Source organism: Camellia sinensis, chromosome 11, assembly GCF_055761805.1.
Source record: "Camellia sinensis isolate YWXY chromosome 11, ASM5576180v1, whole genome shotgun sequence".
NCBI lineage: Eukaryota > Viridiplantae > Streptophyta > Magnoliopsida > Ericales > Theaceae > Camellia > Camellia sinensis.
The window spans coordinates 154,878,253-154,894,873 of NC_138971.1; the positions used below are offsets into that span (position 1 = coordinate 154,878,253).

The following is a 16,621-nucleotide window of genomic DNA, read 5'->3' on the forward strand; positions in this document are numbered from 1 at the left end:
TCTCTCTTGGTGAGCTCTCTCGCTCTATCTTGGTGACACTGTTTTTGTTGGTTTCTTTCTTCTCAAACTCAGTAAGCTCCATCTCTTCTCTTACTCAAAATTGAGTTTTCTCTCTCTTTCTATTGTTGTGATTTCATTTCAGATCAGATCGGTGGGTTTTTATCTCAGATTAGATCTATAGTGGCTTGGTCTCTCTCTTTCTCTCTTTCTCTCTCTCTCTCGGTGAGCTCTCTCTCTACCACTCTGTTACTTTTTTGTGGATTTCATGCTAAATCGGTGAATTTAATCTCAGATCGGAGATATTCAGTGAACTCCACACTCTCAAATCGATTGTTTGTTGCTGTTGCTTCTTTGCTTCTGTTTTTTTGTTACTTCTGTTCATGAAGTTTTGTTACTTTTGTTTGTTTAAATTATTTTTTTTGTTTGATGTTATGTTTAATTTTAATACAAAGGAGAACTCTGCTTTGTGTAATGTGTATATAATTTTAATGCTTTTGTTTGTTGCTTATGTTTATTACTTTTGTTTGATGTTATGTTTATATTTTTATGAAATTAAAATATTCTATTTTTTTTTGTTATTTAATTATGTAACTCTGTAGTCCTAAATCGATTCAATCCTTGTTTAAACGGATTGGTTTAGATTGGTTTCACGATTTAAACAGATTAGATAAATTCGAAATTTTCAAGAACCAAAGATAACGGATTGGTTCTGATATTATCTCAATCCGGACCATGCTCACTCTTACTACTTAGCTCAAATACTCTCTCAAATTAAATTCTCAATATGAGAGAAGCTAAATCCTATCCTAAATTCAATAATCATATTGTGAGGGATAAATTTACCCATAAGAATAGTTTTGGATCTAACTCAATCAGGTTAGCATAATCGGTCCAACCCAACCAAATTAACTAGGACAAGCTATCAATCATTTATAATGGAGACCACTCTTTGAAGGAAATATATGCCTCAATTCAATTCATTCTTTATTTTTGAAACACCATCTTTGAAATAATCATTGAAGTGCCGCCAATGAGCAACAATTGGTCTGATAGCACAAATGTTGTACTATTTTCACAAATTGAGAACAGTGCAGCTTCTCTCTCTATAGATCCCTTCAATATCCTGTTCTTATCCCATGTTTGGGAGGGATGGAATTGAAATGGTATTAATGTATGTTTAGTAATTATGTCCATAAGTTTTTATGCATATCCCACTCAATCCCCACACTATTCTACTCTTCTCTTTGGATTAAGCTATCTCTAATTTGTGAGATATAACCTCCAATCCGGCCTCTTTGGAAAATGTTTGGTAGCTCAAATTTTTGTGACTCAAATGGCTCAAATATGTCAAAACGACGTCGTTTTACACTCAAAATCTGTCAAAACGACGTCATTTTGACAGATTTGAACTATTTGAGCCACAAAAATTTGAGCTACCTAGCATTGTCGGGCCTCTTTATCCCATTACCAAATTGTGTGATAAAAAATGAGATGAAAATTTTCCACTGATAATTAATTTAATCACCCTCTTCAACCAACAATAAATCGTGCCAAGGAATCCAAAATGATAATTTAATTATAACATGCCATAAAATTATACCAAGAACTTGTTTGGTGCAGCTTATGAAATTGTTCATAACTTATTTTTCTTTTTTAGATTTAGATTTTATGTTAAAAGTGTTTTTTCGTAACTACTTATAAATCAAAAACAATTTAAATAAGTTTAAAAAAATTTGATTATTGAAAGTTGAAGGGAAATTACCTTTTAACTTTTATTTTTTAATTACCAACTTTTAACTTGAAAGAAGTTATGCCAAACAATTCAAAATATATAACAATTTTTATGCAAATTTGAATTACTGCACCAAGCTTTAGTTAAATGTGTGCCAGTTGCAAATTCCTACTCTCAAATTTTATTTGACCTCATTTGAAAACAAGCTATTTTAGTAATTTTTTGAATTTTTGGTTAAAATATGAGGTAAAAAAATTAGTATGTTTAGAATGATTTTTTGATTTTTTACGAAAAGATGTACAAAAAGTAGAGAGAAAAGAGAATTTTGACTTTTCGGTATAAGTTATAGGCTTTTTAATTTTTTTAATAATTTTTTGACTTTTTGACTAAAACACTCGTATGCCAAACGAGATGTGTGCCTTCTTTCATTTGATCTCATATTGGACTGTGCTTTATTTTTCATAGTTGTATATATATTTGTTTTCGAAACTTCGTATCAAACAAATCAGAGTGGCGCAGCGGAAGCGTGGTGGGCCCATAACCCACAGGTCCCAAGATCGAAACTTGGCTCTGATACTTTGAAAGTTTAATTTTTTAATTTCTAGTGATTCTGTGACACGTGGTCTTGGTTATTTTTAACACAACGTTCTTTTTTTTTTTTTAATTTATTTATTTTATTTCTAGTGATTGTGTGACACCCTTCTTTTGGTGGAAGTGCGAGATCTTGATTATTTTTAACATAATATTTTTATTTCTAGTGATTGTCTTATATATATATATATATATATGTATATTTCTAGTGAGTATGAGGTCTTGGTTATTTTTAACACTAATTTTTTTTATTATTGTTTTATTTCTAATGGTTGTGTACTGTGAGATCTTAAATTCAATTTCATAAGAGATGAATTTAATATCTATTAATAGTGATGGAGTGATTATTGGATTTGGATTAGTAAGCTTGGTTATAATGTACGTTATTATCTTTAATGTTTAGATTATGTGAATTTTAAAAAGAGTTTTAATATGACAAACTTGAGTATAGTCACTGAATATCAGTTTTATCAAGCCGAGTACATAAAAAAATAATTTTCAGTTTTGGTGTAAACCTTTACTACTACTACCACTACTACTCATTAAGGCTAAGTTTGGCAAGCGAGCAAAAAATTAAATAATCAAAAAATTATTTAAAAAATTAAAAAATTATTACTATTCATCAAAAAAATATATATAAAAAAAATTTAATATATAAATATTAAATACAAATTCATTTTTTGTTCAATCAATGTAGGTGACGTCAGGCCACGTTAGGCCAGCTTTAGTGCAAGGAAAGGGAAAAACAATTGTTTGGGTACATTCAATCAATTTGAATGGTAAATTTGGGCCCGTGGGGCTCACCATGGGTCCCGTTTTGATAATCTAAACCGTGCAAGATGTAGAACTCGTCTAGTACTATATACTTGTAAAAAATTACGTCTATCGGGCATCGCTAACTACATGATCAAAACAGTTTTGTATAAAAATTGAATGGTGTTATTGTTAACAGTTGACAAAAAAAACTAACACGATCAGATAGCTATCAATATCCAATCAAAGTAATTTTTTATAAACATATAGTATTCGACAAGTTCTACGTATTGAACGGTTTCGATTAGAAAAGGGGAACCCATGGTGGGTCCTCATAAGCCGAACAACATTGTCCAATCAAAGCCCGAAAAGAAGGCAATATTTTCGCATGTCATACCAAGCCGGCTGGTTGCCAATTCCGTACTGTGTACTACATCTTCTCTTATACACTTCTTTATATAATTTTTTAATACACATTTTTTTATAAAAAGTCAAAAAATTAATCCAAACATTCATATTTTTTTCCTCAATTTTTTAGTCTAAAAAGACAAAAAATATACTTATTTAAGACGCTCCAAACAACTCCTAAATCAATTAATTATTTTTGTCATCCCTTACATTCATCTTAAACATGGTGATAGATTTGTACATTTCTCTTTTTCTTTTTAAATTTCAATCTAAATTTATAATTCAAACACATCTACTGCTCTCTCTCTCTCTCTCTCCTCGCACACGCACAGAGCTGAGCTTGAAGAAGATGTCAAGCGGAGGAAGAAGAATTTCTATTTACTACAATAATTGGCTATTAAAAGGTTACTCCACCTCCATCTCTACATGTTAAAGTTAATCATCCCTCTTGTTTCTTATTTGTTCCGTTTCGTTCTCTCTCTAACACCACCAAAAATCCTACTTCTCCTCCTCAAGGACGCGAACCTAAACCTAAAGCATGTACAAGTCTCATGATTCTTCCAAACTACAAAATTTGAAAATTAGGAGAAAAGCCTGAAGTCCTGGTTCACATAATAATAATTCACTATGTTGAAAATCTTGAGCATCAACCAGCAAACATTCCATTGCTCAATTAAAAACTCACTATACACTGTAGCTTATCAATTGTGATGACGATGATGATGATGAGACACAGAGAGAGTATTTGCTTGCCCCTCATAAATATATCCAAATACATCTTTGCCAAGCGTAAAGAATAATAATACATAACAATAATTTCCAGCAAAATCCCAAGAGATGTGTATGATTGGGTGCCCTGCACTCCCACTCTTTGGAAGTTTCATTAGTATCCTCCTCCGATCGCCACCTCCGGCTGCTGAGTAAACACGAATCAGCACGCCTAAACTCATGGCGGCTAGTTAAAACAAATTCAATCACAACATGCTTGTGAGGTAAACAACGGTTTGAGGCAGTGTCATAACTTCGAGTGCTGTCTCCAAGGACAACCCCCTTCAAAAGCCTGTTCCAGAACGTCTTCCATCCGCTTAGCAGGTAGTATCTGTTGCATAGAGCTATCGTCAAGATCGGACCAACAATCATAGAGGTTAACAACAACAGAGCAAGAACACCGAAATATGAGCAGCGAAATCTAGGTCATGTCATACTTCAATTGTGCCTAAAGTTAATTGTGTTGACTAACCAGATTATTCATTACCTATGTAGCACAGATACTTCTTAAAAGAAGTCACGCCTGGATCATATCTATATCAAATACTGATACTCAATACTTTTTGAACATGTCCGATACTTAGATGTTAATTTTGAGAAGTATCGTATACTTTTCACACACTTTAGGTCACATCCAAACTGCCTTGAAAGAGAAATTGTAATAATTTTTGCATGTTATTATAATACAATTGTTAGAATAAATACAAGAATATATATATATATATATTATTTCATACCGAAGAAAAAAATACACATTAATATGTACTAATTGAACGTTCTTTTTTTACCAAAGAAAAAAATAATGAGATTAAAGTAATACTCTACTTTTTTAGATTTTTTCAAATTAAAGTATCCACTAGAAAAGTTTATCTATTGATTCTTAAAAACTGATATCTAATTCTTAAATAATAGTTTCTCATTATTCTTTGAGATCGTGCATAATATAATATTAAAAAAAAAAAAAAAAAAAATCAACGTACCCTTGCCATACCCATAGTCTATTTTTTTTATTATTTTAAATTGTCATATTTCTATATTCGTATCATGTTATATTTGTATCCCATATCTATGTCCATAGTTCATAGCTTATTACAGCCACATTCTTTGATCCTGGATTCATCTTCGCATATGATATTGCAATCGGTAATTCTATTTACACACCACTAACCCTCTCAGTATACATCATTACTTAGTACATACATATAATAATTTTTAGAGTTTGAAAATATTTTAGTTTACACCTTAACTTTCCATTGGAGCATCTCCAGCGGTGTATCAATTTTTTCACCAAATGCGAGTAAAAATTTGAGTAAAAACTTGTTTTGATATCAAATGCACCAACAGAAAAATTTGGCTTTTCATCAAACTACTGGTCGACCAGGCGGACGACCGGCCAATATAATTTTTTCAAAGGAATTGTGGACTCTAGGTAAGGGATCAAGCTTTTAGTTGTATAATTGAATTTAATTCTATAAAGATTCAAGTGAAATGTTGAACTCATGCAAGAATTGGGTTAGAACTAAGCAATTGTTAGTCATTCCATGCATGCATGCATGTTTCATAACATTTTGAAGATTGATTTGCAAAAATTCCCTCATGCATGTGCTGAGTTCACTTTAATTTTGGGAAAACAATGAGTTTCATGTTATTTAGTAGCATTTGATCATGTTTTGGAGAGCCTTAATTCAAGGATGTGCATGCATGTTATGTTCACGAATTAATCTTGAGTTTCAAGTTGAATTTTGCACAATTGGCATGCTTTTGGGCCATGATTTCTTGTTATGATCCTTTAAACATGTTGTTTTATGAGTTTTCATGCATTTCCTCAAGTTTTGGCCCCAAAAAATGAGATTTGATGCTTCAAACGTTGAATTTGAGCTTGGTGATCAAATCTGGAAATTTGCCTTAAGGTGATCATCCGAGGGGACGACCGGGAGGATATCCGGCAACGGCAATGAACAGTGATTTGATTAAAGACACATTGGTCCTCAATTTGATGAAAAAAAAGTGAAATCCTCAATTTGATACTATACGGGGAGGAAATATTCAACGCTCTCCGTATTCCTCGTGTCCAAGCTTCAAGTAACGTCGCTTAACCTGAGAACAGAAAGATGGTGAGCTACCCGGTGGCGTGCTGCCAAAAAACCCCTCCGATAATCAAGTTAGCACACTTATAAAGAAAGAAAGAGGGAGAAGACAAAAAAGAGATCGTGCTATCGGTAGCTAGAAATTCAGACCTCTTGTATGGAGGTGCCGCACAGTTTAAATAGCTCCTATGCACGCCACTCTACTCGTCTTTTTCTGGACGCGTGGTTATACTGCCCTCTCTATTCCTTACACGTGTACGCGTCAATACTGCCAAATAACATTTGGCCAAATCGCCAAACGGTATTGACGTGTAACTATTGGCGGATTTTCCTCCTCGCACTCCAATTAGGCCACGTAGCAACTCCTGTCGTGCTACCCATAACCCGGCACAAGGCCGTTTACCAACTTCCATCAATCGGCTTAGCTCTGAGTTATCCAACCGGTCAACCGCGGTTCGGCCAAATATTGCTCGGTCTATATAGAGGACGGTGTCATTAGCTCGGACTATCCTTAGGTCAGCCCATTCCACATGTAGTCTGGTCCATTGTTCGGTGTACATTCCCCTCAATTGCACACATAGCTTGGTCCACAGTTCTCGACTGAGCACATACATAACTCGGCCCATTCTGCTCATTGGATTTTCCCCTCTCAATTGCCCTTAATCTCATCGGTTGCAATCTGATTGGGATTACTTTATTCTTATATAATCTTCAGTTCAGCTCGGTTTGTCATCAAGCTTCATGATAGCTCGATCAAGTTTCATCACTTGTTTTCGGGGCCCGCGCTGCACTGTTGCACAAATCTTCATAGCTCAAATTTTTCAAAATGTTCTTCCGTTTTTGTGTTAACCACGTAACCAGCTTAGCTCGGCGATTTACTTCTCAGCGAGCAAAATTAGCTCAACAAGGGCAAGTCAGTTCAACGACTTGCTTCAAAATCAGCTCGGTAAGGAACTCCAAAGTTGGCGAGCAAAATCAGCTCGACAAATGCAAGTCAGTTCGGTGACTTGCTTCAAAATCAGCTCGGCAAGGAACTCCAAAGTTGGCGAGCAAGGTCAGCTCGACAACTTGCATCTTGGCGAGCAAAATCAGCTCTACAAGGAACTCCAAGATTGGCGAGCAAGGTTAACTCAGCGACTTGCTTCTTGGCGAATAAAATTAGCTCGGCAAGGAACTTCAAGGTCGGCGAGCAAATGTCAACTCAACAGCTTGCTTCTTGGAAAGCAAAATCAGCTCGGCAAGGAACTCTAAAGTTGGCGAGCAAGATCAGCTCGACCACTTGCTTCTTGGCGAGCAAAAATCAGCTCGGCAAGGAACTCCAAAATGGGTGAGTAAGGTCAGCTCGGCAACTTGTTTCTTGGCGAGCAAAATCAGCTTGGCAAAGAACTTCAAAGTCGGTGAGCAAGGTCATCTCGGCAAGGAATTCCAAAGTTGGCGAGCAAAGTCAGCTCGGCAACTTGTTTTCTTGGCGAGCAACATCATCTCGGCAAGGAATTCCAAGATTGGCGAGCAAGGTTAGCTCGGCAACTTGCTTTCTTGGCGAGTAAAATCAGCTCGGTAAGTGTTAAAATCTACCATCACCTACTCCACCTACTACACCTACCACCACCTACTACCACCTATTACACACCTACCACTACCACCTACTACCACCTACTCCACTACATCTCCTATATAAGGAGCCCCTCACCATTTGTAATTAATAACATACAACAATCAATAATACAATCATTTCTCTTTATACATTAAATTTCTACATGGTATCAGAGCAGGTTTAGAACCTACTATTTTTCGCTTCACCAGCGGGCGGCAACCTCACCTTAGCCGTCCGCCGGACCTCAACCTAGTCCGCTAGAATTTTCTACACATACCTTGAAATTTCTTCGAGTCCACCACCTGCACGCCCTTTGAGTCGCTGTCAGACACATACACAACACCAACTTGATCTTCTCATCCAAAGCCACCCCAGGTAGCCTTGTTTCTTCAACAAACCAAAGGCTACCAGTGTGCACATTGACTGCCATCACAGCCCCGACCACCACCACCGACCAGTCCCCCGCGTCGCGACCGCCGTAGCCGTGTGATCCAAGCTGCTACTCACCATTGCTGCTTCACTTCAGCCTAGCGACCTCAGAGATTCGAGCATACTGGATCTCGTTTTTTTTTGCTCCCACAGCCACCGAAGACCACCAGTACTTGCATGCCGCCCGTCGTCCTAGCCTAGGCCCCGCCGTCGGCCTGCGACAGAGTCACTCAGGGCACTATCCCCCGCGCGACCACCCCAACTCGCGCGGCCTGCCCACTTCGCGTCTGACCCATGCGTCAGTTTATGGAGTTTTTAGCTCAGTTCTGATATGGCTACTAGTCATGCCCAGTGCCCAGAGAGAAGTACGGGCACGCCACCATTACAGTGTGGACTGTGTCGTGGCCATCACTGGTCCACCAGACCCAACTTCTTCATATCATATCACCCACTCACTTCTTTTTCTTATGAGGCAAAACATTTTTAATATTTTTCCTCCACCCACTCTCTCTCTCTCATCCTTTTTTTGAAAACACACTTTATTCCTCTCAATGTGCTGTTGCCAGCACCCATTATAGAATATATATCTATTATAAAAATAAAAATAACAAAAAAAAAAAAGGTTACCCACGTGATCACCAATGCACTTTCCTCTCTCTGGTCCCTTTTCTTTATCACACTTCTCTTTATATCTTTTATAAAGCTATATCTTTTTTTTCCACCGTCTCTGCTTTCTCCCTTAATATCTTATTATTCTTATTATTATTATTATTATTAAAAAAAAAAAAAACACAAAAAAAAACACAAAAAAAAAAAAGAAGAAAAAACAACAAAAAAAAAAAACGCAGAAGAAGAAGACGAACTGCACACCAAACTCATTTTATTCATATCAGGGGATCAACCCCAATCACAATTTTACACCAAAAAAAATAAAAAATAAAAAATAAAACAAAATAAAAATAAAATAAAATAAAAAAACACAACAAAACACCCACATCCACAGGCAGGATTTCCTTCTCTACTCTGCCGCCGGTCTCTTCTTTTTCCCTCCGTCCTAGGCGGTCCTTGACGGTGCTGCCTCTGTGCTTCCTAATCCACCAAGCACATTCACTCCCCCCTGCTCCTCCACTGCAGCATATGGCGGACCTCCAAATCGGAACATCACGGTGGCCTTCCGCTTCAGCTCCTTATTTTCCGCCTTTAGCACACTTATCTCTGCTCGCGCATCCTTATACATGCGTTGGAGCAGAGCCAGTTGGGCGTTTAACTGCTGCACCTCATTTGTCCTACTCTGCAGCCGGTGCGACAGGTTTGTGACCGCCGTCATGGTCTCCACACATGACTTCAAAGTATACTGATTGGCCTCAATATCCGTTTGCACCGCCATTTTTTGCTCCACCGACCGCATCGAAAAGTTCAACGGAGCAAAACCAGAGGCGCTTGGTTGAGGTTCACTGGCCACCGCACCAGTTATCTCTCTTGTTGACTCGTTGAGGTCGGGAAAGAGAGTGAGCAGACCACGGGACGAAGAGGCCATATTCTGGGTAGCTGAACGGGAAGACGAGGCCATGTTATTGGTTGCTGAGTGTTTCAGAGAAGGGTTGGTTACAGAGTGTTTACAGAGTGTTTCAAGATTTGCAGCTCTTAGCGACAAGCTCTCAGAGAACGAAGAGGTTTCAACTGGTTTGTTATGCTTCCAAGCCTCAGCCTCCGCTTCGGTTTATAAAGACCATGATGAAGAGGCAGACACGCGCATCATGCGCCTCTCGGTGCTCGCCGACAATTTGGGCGCGCCTTTTGATGGCACGTCTTTTGATGGCACGCCTTTTTATGGATTGGGCACGCCTTTTGAAAGATTGGGCACACCTTTTGAGGGTGCGACTTTTTAAGGGTCCGACAAGACTCTGTAAACTGTCCCGACATTGATTCCGGTTAGCTCCTTCATGGGTCCGACAAGACTCTGTAAACTGTCCCGACATTGATTCCGGTTAGCTCCTTCATGGGTCCGACAAGACTCAGTAAACTGTCCCGACATTGATTCCGGTTAGCTCCTTCATGGGTCCGACAAGACTCTGTAAACTGTCCCGACATTGATTCCGGTTAGTTTCTACAAAGGTCCAGCAAGACTCCGTAAACTGTCACAACAACTGTCACAACATTGTCTGCTACAACGGTCCGACATGACCCCATGAACTGTCTTCTACATCGGTCTGCCATAACCATACAGTCTTCTACAACGGTCTGACACGACCATACAGTGTCTCCTATCCATTTTTTATTTTTCAGATTATTTTCTTGTTTTGTTCCTCTCTCCAAACTCAAGTTGGTTAGTTCCTATCCCCCTTGAGTTTGCGGGGGGCTGTTAAAATCTACCATCACCTACTCCACCTACTACACCTACCACCACCTACTACCACCTATTACACACCTAACACTACCACCTACTACCACCTACTCCACTACATCTCCTATATAAGGAGCCCCTCACCATTTGTAATTAATAACATACAACAATCAATAATACAATCATTTCTCTTTATACATTAAATTTCTACAGTAAGCAACTCCAAGGTTGGCAAGCAAGGTCAACTCAGCAACTTGCTTCTTGGCGAGCAAAATCAGATCAACAATTTACATCTCGGCGAGCAAAATCAACTTGGCAAGAAACTTCAAAATTTGGCAAGCAAAATCAGCTCGACAACTTACATCTCAACAAGCAAAATCAACTCGGCAAGACTTCTTGGCGAGTAAAATCATCTCGGCAACGAATTCTAAAGTTGATTAAAACTATCAACAAACTTCTTGCCGAGCAAAATCTGTCCGGCAAGGAATTTCAAAGTTGAACAAAACACCAACTTTCATCTTGCCAAACAAAATCAGCTTGACAAGGAATTATGATCTTTCTGTTAAAATGATTGTCAATTGCTCCTTGGACCGCGCTAAATCTGCTTGGCAAGGCAGAAATACAACAATTTTCAAGAATATGGCTTACTTGTTTCATTGCACCAATAGCAAGAAGGGTTACAAGAATAAAACTAAGAACAAAACTTTAGATTGGCAGAGTTCGACATTCTGAAAAAAGATCGGTCATTTATATTTTGCGAGTTTTATGCCCATTTTCCTCGGCCTTCTTACTGACGTCTTCCAAAACTGAACTCCCTAGATCTCTCCCATGGTTATTTGCATGACCATCCTCTTGTTCGACTGCATTGACTTTTCCCGCAACTCTTTTGTCTGCCACTATTGGATTTGCCTTGACGGTAGCTGTGGCCGTGTCATCTTCAACTCGGATGTGTTCATTGATGCGTTGCAGAAGCAACTCCATGGTCGTCAGTTGGTTCATGCTAAGCGAGTCTCTGAGTCTATGTCCAACTAGAAGACCGTACTTGTATTGAGTGATTGCTAGGTTCGTCGGGCAATCGAGAACTTCGTTGAATGTTTCCCAATACTTGGCGTTGTACGCCTTCAAGGAGTCGCTTGTTTCCATCTTGATTCCCAAAAGGTGGTTGACTTCTTTGGGTGTTTTGGTGTTGGTCTTGAATCGTGTCACGAATGCCTCCGCCAATTGCTGCCACCTCTTAATACTTTTCTCCGGCATCCTCTCGAACCATTTCAGGCCCAACTCGCCCAAACTTGATGGAAAAATAAGGCACATGAGTGCATTTTTTCACCTGTGCCCAGCTATAACCTGCCGAAAGTGACTTACGTGCATATACGGATTGGTCTTTCCATCATAGAGTGTGAACTTTAGCTGAAGTTCAAGGTTTTGTTTGTCGGATTCCCATAAACGGCACCAATTGTAGTGGGAGGAAATATTCGACACTCTCCATACTCCTCGTGTCCAAGCTTAAAGTAACGTCGCTTAACCTGAGAACAGAAAGATGGTGAGCTACCCGGCGGTGTGCTGCCGGAAAAACCCTCTAACGGTCAAATTAGCACACTTACAAAGAAAGAAAGAGAGAGAAGACAAAAGAGAGATCGCGTTCTCAGTAGTCAGAAATTCAGACCTCTTGTATGGAGGCGCCGCACAGTTTAAATAGCTCCTGCGCGCACCACTCTACTCGTCCTTTTTTGGACGCGTGGTTGTACTGCCCTCTCCATTCCTTACACGCGTACGCGTCAACACTGCCAAACAACATTTGGCCAAACCGCCAAACGGTATTGACGCATAACTACTGGCAGGTTTTCCTCCTCGCACTCCAATTAGGCCACGTAGCAACTCTTGTCGTGCTACCCATAACTCGGCACAAGGCCGTTTACCAACTTCCATTAATCGGCTCAGCTCCGAGTTGTCCAACCGGTCAACTGCGGTTCGGTCAAATATTGCTTGGTGTATACAGAAAACGGTGTCATTAGGTCGGCCCATCCTTAGGTCGGCCCATTCCACATTTAGTCTGGTCTCTTGTTTGGTGTAAATTCCCCTCAATTGTACACATAGCTCGGTCCACACTTCTCGACCAAACACATACATAACTCGGCCCATTCTGCTCATTGGATTTTCCCCTCTCAGATACCTATTTAATACAACCGTTGAAGCAGGAACATGACTCATTTTTCATCAAATTCAAATTTGATGAAAAGTTTGAGTAACCATTGGAGATGGTCTTACTAACCCTAATGTAACACACCATTTGTCAGTTTGAATACACACAACAATCCATGCCCAAATATCTCCATCTTCATAACACCAAAGACCTCCATCTTCAAAACACCATAGATCTCCATCGTCGACATTGGAGTAGAGGATTTTGCTCAGACGATGCCTTCTCGTCGTTTCACATCTCCATTGTCGTCATCGTTTAGCTGTTGTATTGCCGGTGCATTGTCCTCATTTCAGATCTCCAAGTTCGCCGTCGTCTCACCAATACATTGTCGGCATTAAAGATTTGTCATTCTCACCCTTAATTCACACCTTGATATGTTTTTCCTATCTTTTTTTAATTTGGTTACCAATTCAACTTCCATAGCAATTTCTATTTCGAGTTTGACTCAAGTCTGGTTGTTTGAACATAATATCATCGTATAAAAAAAATAAAATTGAACAAATTGAATACGTTCAAAATATTTATACGCTGAACAACTTCAATTCGTTCAGACTTATTATGTTGAACATTTTTTATATGTTTATTTTTATTCTGTTGAACATAAATATTTATTTATTTATTTTTTGTAAATGTTGACTATGTCTACTTTTTGTTTAAAAACAAAAAATACCAAAAACGAATTAAATTATTGAATTGAATTAAATTTGAGAAATAAAATTCTTAAGAAATTAAAATGATCAATTTTTTTACGTATGAACATTTATAATTTGGTCAACGTTAATAATTTGAACAAAATTGTTTTGTTCGAACAAAAACAATCGAGCATTATGTAAAAGTTCAACTCTGGTTATCCGAACACGTGACAAACAAAGTCATTTTCTCAATGACTATACAAATGAGATAGATAAAAAACCAAAAAACTAAGTAGTAAACTCATATTTTCATTGTTGCATTGTTCGAAATCAACGATCTCAATGTCGTCCATGGTATGCAAATCTTCAAAATCAATTGATTTCAATGTTCTTAAACTCTAAATCTTCAAAACCAATTGATTTCAATGTTCTTAAATCCTAAATTTTCAAAACCAATTTATTTTGGATGTTTTATTTTGGATATTTATATGTCTATAAGTGATTATGGTGTGCGAAGAGTGTTTTGTATTTTTATATATGAAATTTTTGAATGGGTAGAATACACCCCCATATTGTCCTTAATGGTCTTTTCATTTGAGGATATTATTGGAATATAAATTTAATTAGTTAATGGTGCGTACTGAGAGGATTAGTGGTGTGTAAATAAAATTTCCCTATTGCAATCTTAAAACATCCTTATCATCCAAACTACCTAGGTAGTTCAAATAAATTACAAACAAACATGGGTCATTATGGCTTTTTGAGTCATTAAATGCGTCTACAAAATTGATCCACCTTTCATCAACTAGACATGCCAATACTTCAGTGTTCACATCTTCTTGTTTCTGAAAAGTTCTTATTAAGATTCCCCCTGGTTATAGATTTCTCTATCTCTCATCAACACCAAACTTTTGACTAAGGGTTTCCTACTTAAGTTTTCAGAGATGGAGCATAGCTGACTCAATCAAGAGGTTAAATTTTTTTTTACCGAAGTGTAGACTTAAAGCTTAACATCACCACTGACTATAATTAAGAATGTGGTTAGCCAGTTCGATTTCTCTATATTGATACATTGTTGAGCCAAAGCTTCTCCGTCTTTCTTTTCTTTCTTTGCTTTATATCGCTGGGCAACAGGGCAGACTAGCTAGAGACTTTACTAGTGCAGACCTATGTTACCTGGAACACAGATTGTTTTGGTACAATAACCAGGAACCGGAAAATGGTACACCACATGCTCTAAAATGTAGTACAAATTACACTATTAGAAAGGTGCCTGAAATTGTTAGAGCAATTTTCCTAAAATACATTTCTAGGAGTATTATGGCCTTTTTTTTAATATATTTTGTTCTACCAAAACTCTATTCTCCTTGCATTTTAATTCATTTATACTAGATTAAGGAAAACTCTAAGAAAATAAAGATAAATATTTTGGGATCGTTTTGGATTGCTAAATTCACTATTTTGGAATGAAAGTGTTCCATGGTTTGAAGCATGTGTTCCAAAACATAAATCACTAGGGTCATTTAAGTTTTCTGGTGACACTAGTGTAAACTATCGGCACTTTCCAGTTTGCACATACACTCATACACAGGAAAAATACCTTAGCCATGCATAGAAACAAAATTACCTCCAAACTGGCAAGCACAGGCGGTGGTACTTCAACTAAGTCCTTCAAGTTCCTTTCTGGAAGGATAACTCTCTTGATACCATATCGATGAGCTGCCAACACCTGTACAGCATGTATTTGAACTAGCAAGTCAAAAGTGAGTCTTGGAACATTTACTTAATATGTACTCGAATTATGCCATAATGCAAAGAGAATGAATTGAGCACTTATCACAACTTCACGATATGCAATTATACATTTTTGTCTTTTTAAAAGTTGACATTCCTCCTCATACTGTACATTCTTGTGTATTGCTAGCAAATTTGTTTTGCAAAGCCAATTACCTTGTTTGGTTAAGTTTACAATAATAGTTTCGTAAAAACATAAAAATAAATAAAACACACTCATCATTTTCATATAGTTTCTCTTTTTTGTGGCAAAAATAATTTTTGAAGATTTGAAAATATTTTTTTTGATGTTTATTTTAATAAAACTAGTTTTCATTTTTTGAAAAGAAAAAAAAAAGGTAAAGAAAACAGATTATAAAAACTCAGCCAAACAATGGTTTCCCAAGTTTTTAAATTCTGTTGCTTACCCTTTTTCAGCTGATCATTGCTTAATTATATATATAAACTATGAAATACAACAATGATATCACAAGGGGAAAACATTGTCCTTGTCTCACACGAGTTTTCCTATACTACAACGTGCGAAATGATTCGTCCAACATGCATGTGTGTCAAATCATGTAGAGAGAAAAAGGCAAAAATTTAAATGCCCTCAAAATCAAGTTCAAAAAGCGAGGGAAAAATTGATTGACAAACAAGCAATTAACCTAATCAAATTCATCATTCTGGGTTGAAGGCAACAACAATAGGATTAAAAGTACTACTTGTTTCTTGGATACTAACATAAATAGCAACGAAGAACTAGAACATGAAAGAGAGTTATGAAAAGCACACCTTATCCTTAACACCACCAACGGGTAATACTAGACCCCTCAGAGTCATCTCTCCAGTCATTGCTGTATCAGCTCTTACCCTTCTCTGACTGAACAGCGAAACCAGTGATGTTACAAGGGTCACACCGGCTGAGGGTCCATCCTTAGGCACAGCCCCAGCAGGGAAATGTATATGAATGTCCCGGCCCTCCAGCAGATTAATTCCCTCAGCTGAAGCCAATTTAAGTTCTGCTGCCCTTGCTCTAACCTGTATGTCAAGGGAATGTCTATTAGAGTCAAAGAACAAATAAGAAACTATAAACTCCTAAATAAAATATATAAAAAAAAAGGTTTCAGCATCAGGATCTTGGTTTGGAGGATGTCTTACAGCAGCTACTGTAAATATACAGTGAATAAAAACTGCTGATGTCTATATTTTTTGCACAGGTGTATCTGCATGAACTATAAAAAGGCCAGTAGACCAAAAATTTCAAACAATTGCCCAGAACTTGACATTTCTGCATCATTATGTGGCGT

General features: G+C 37.6%; 1 protein-coding gene across 2 annotated transcripts in view; it reads right to left on the reverse strand.

Moving 5' to 3' along the window:
• Positions 1 to 4,123: 4,123 nt before the first annotated feature.
• The window catches only part of LOC114280954 (lon protease homolog 2, peroxisomal), a 30,705-nt gene continuing 18,207 nt past the window's right edge, over positions 4,124 to 16,621 (reverse strand). For both annotated transcript variants that reach the window (XM_028223362.2, XM_028223363.2), the window contains exons 15-17: positions 16,107 to 16,352; positions 15,166 to 15,267; positions 4,124 to 4,583 (exon numbers count right to left, since the gene is read on the reverse strand). In XM_028223362.2, coding sequence (XP_028079163.2) covers positions 4,500 to 4,583; positions 15,166 to 15,267; positions 16,107 to 16,352 — 432 coding nt within the window. In that variant the 3' untranslated portion in view covers positions 4,124 to 4,499. The remainder of the gene's footprint in view (positions 4,584 to 15,165; positions 15,268 to 16,106; positions 16,353 to 16,621) is intronic.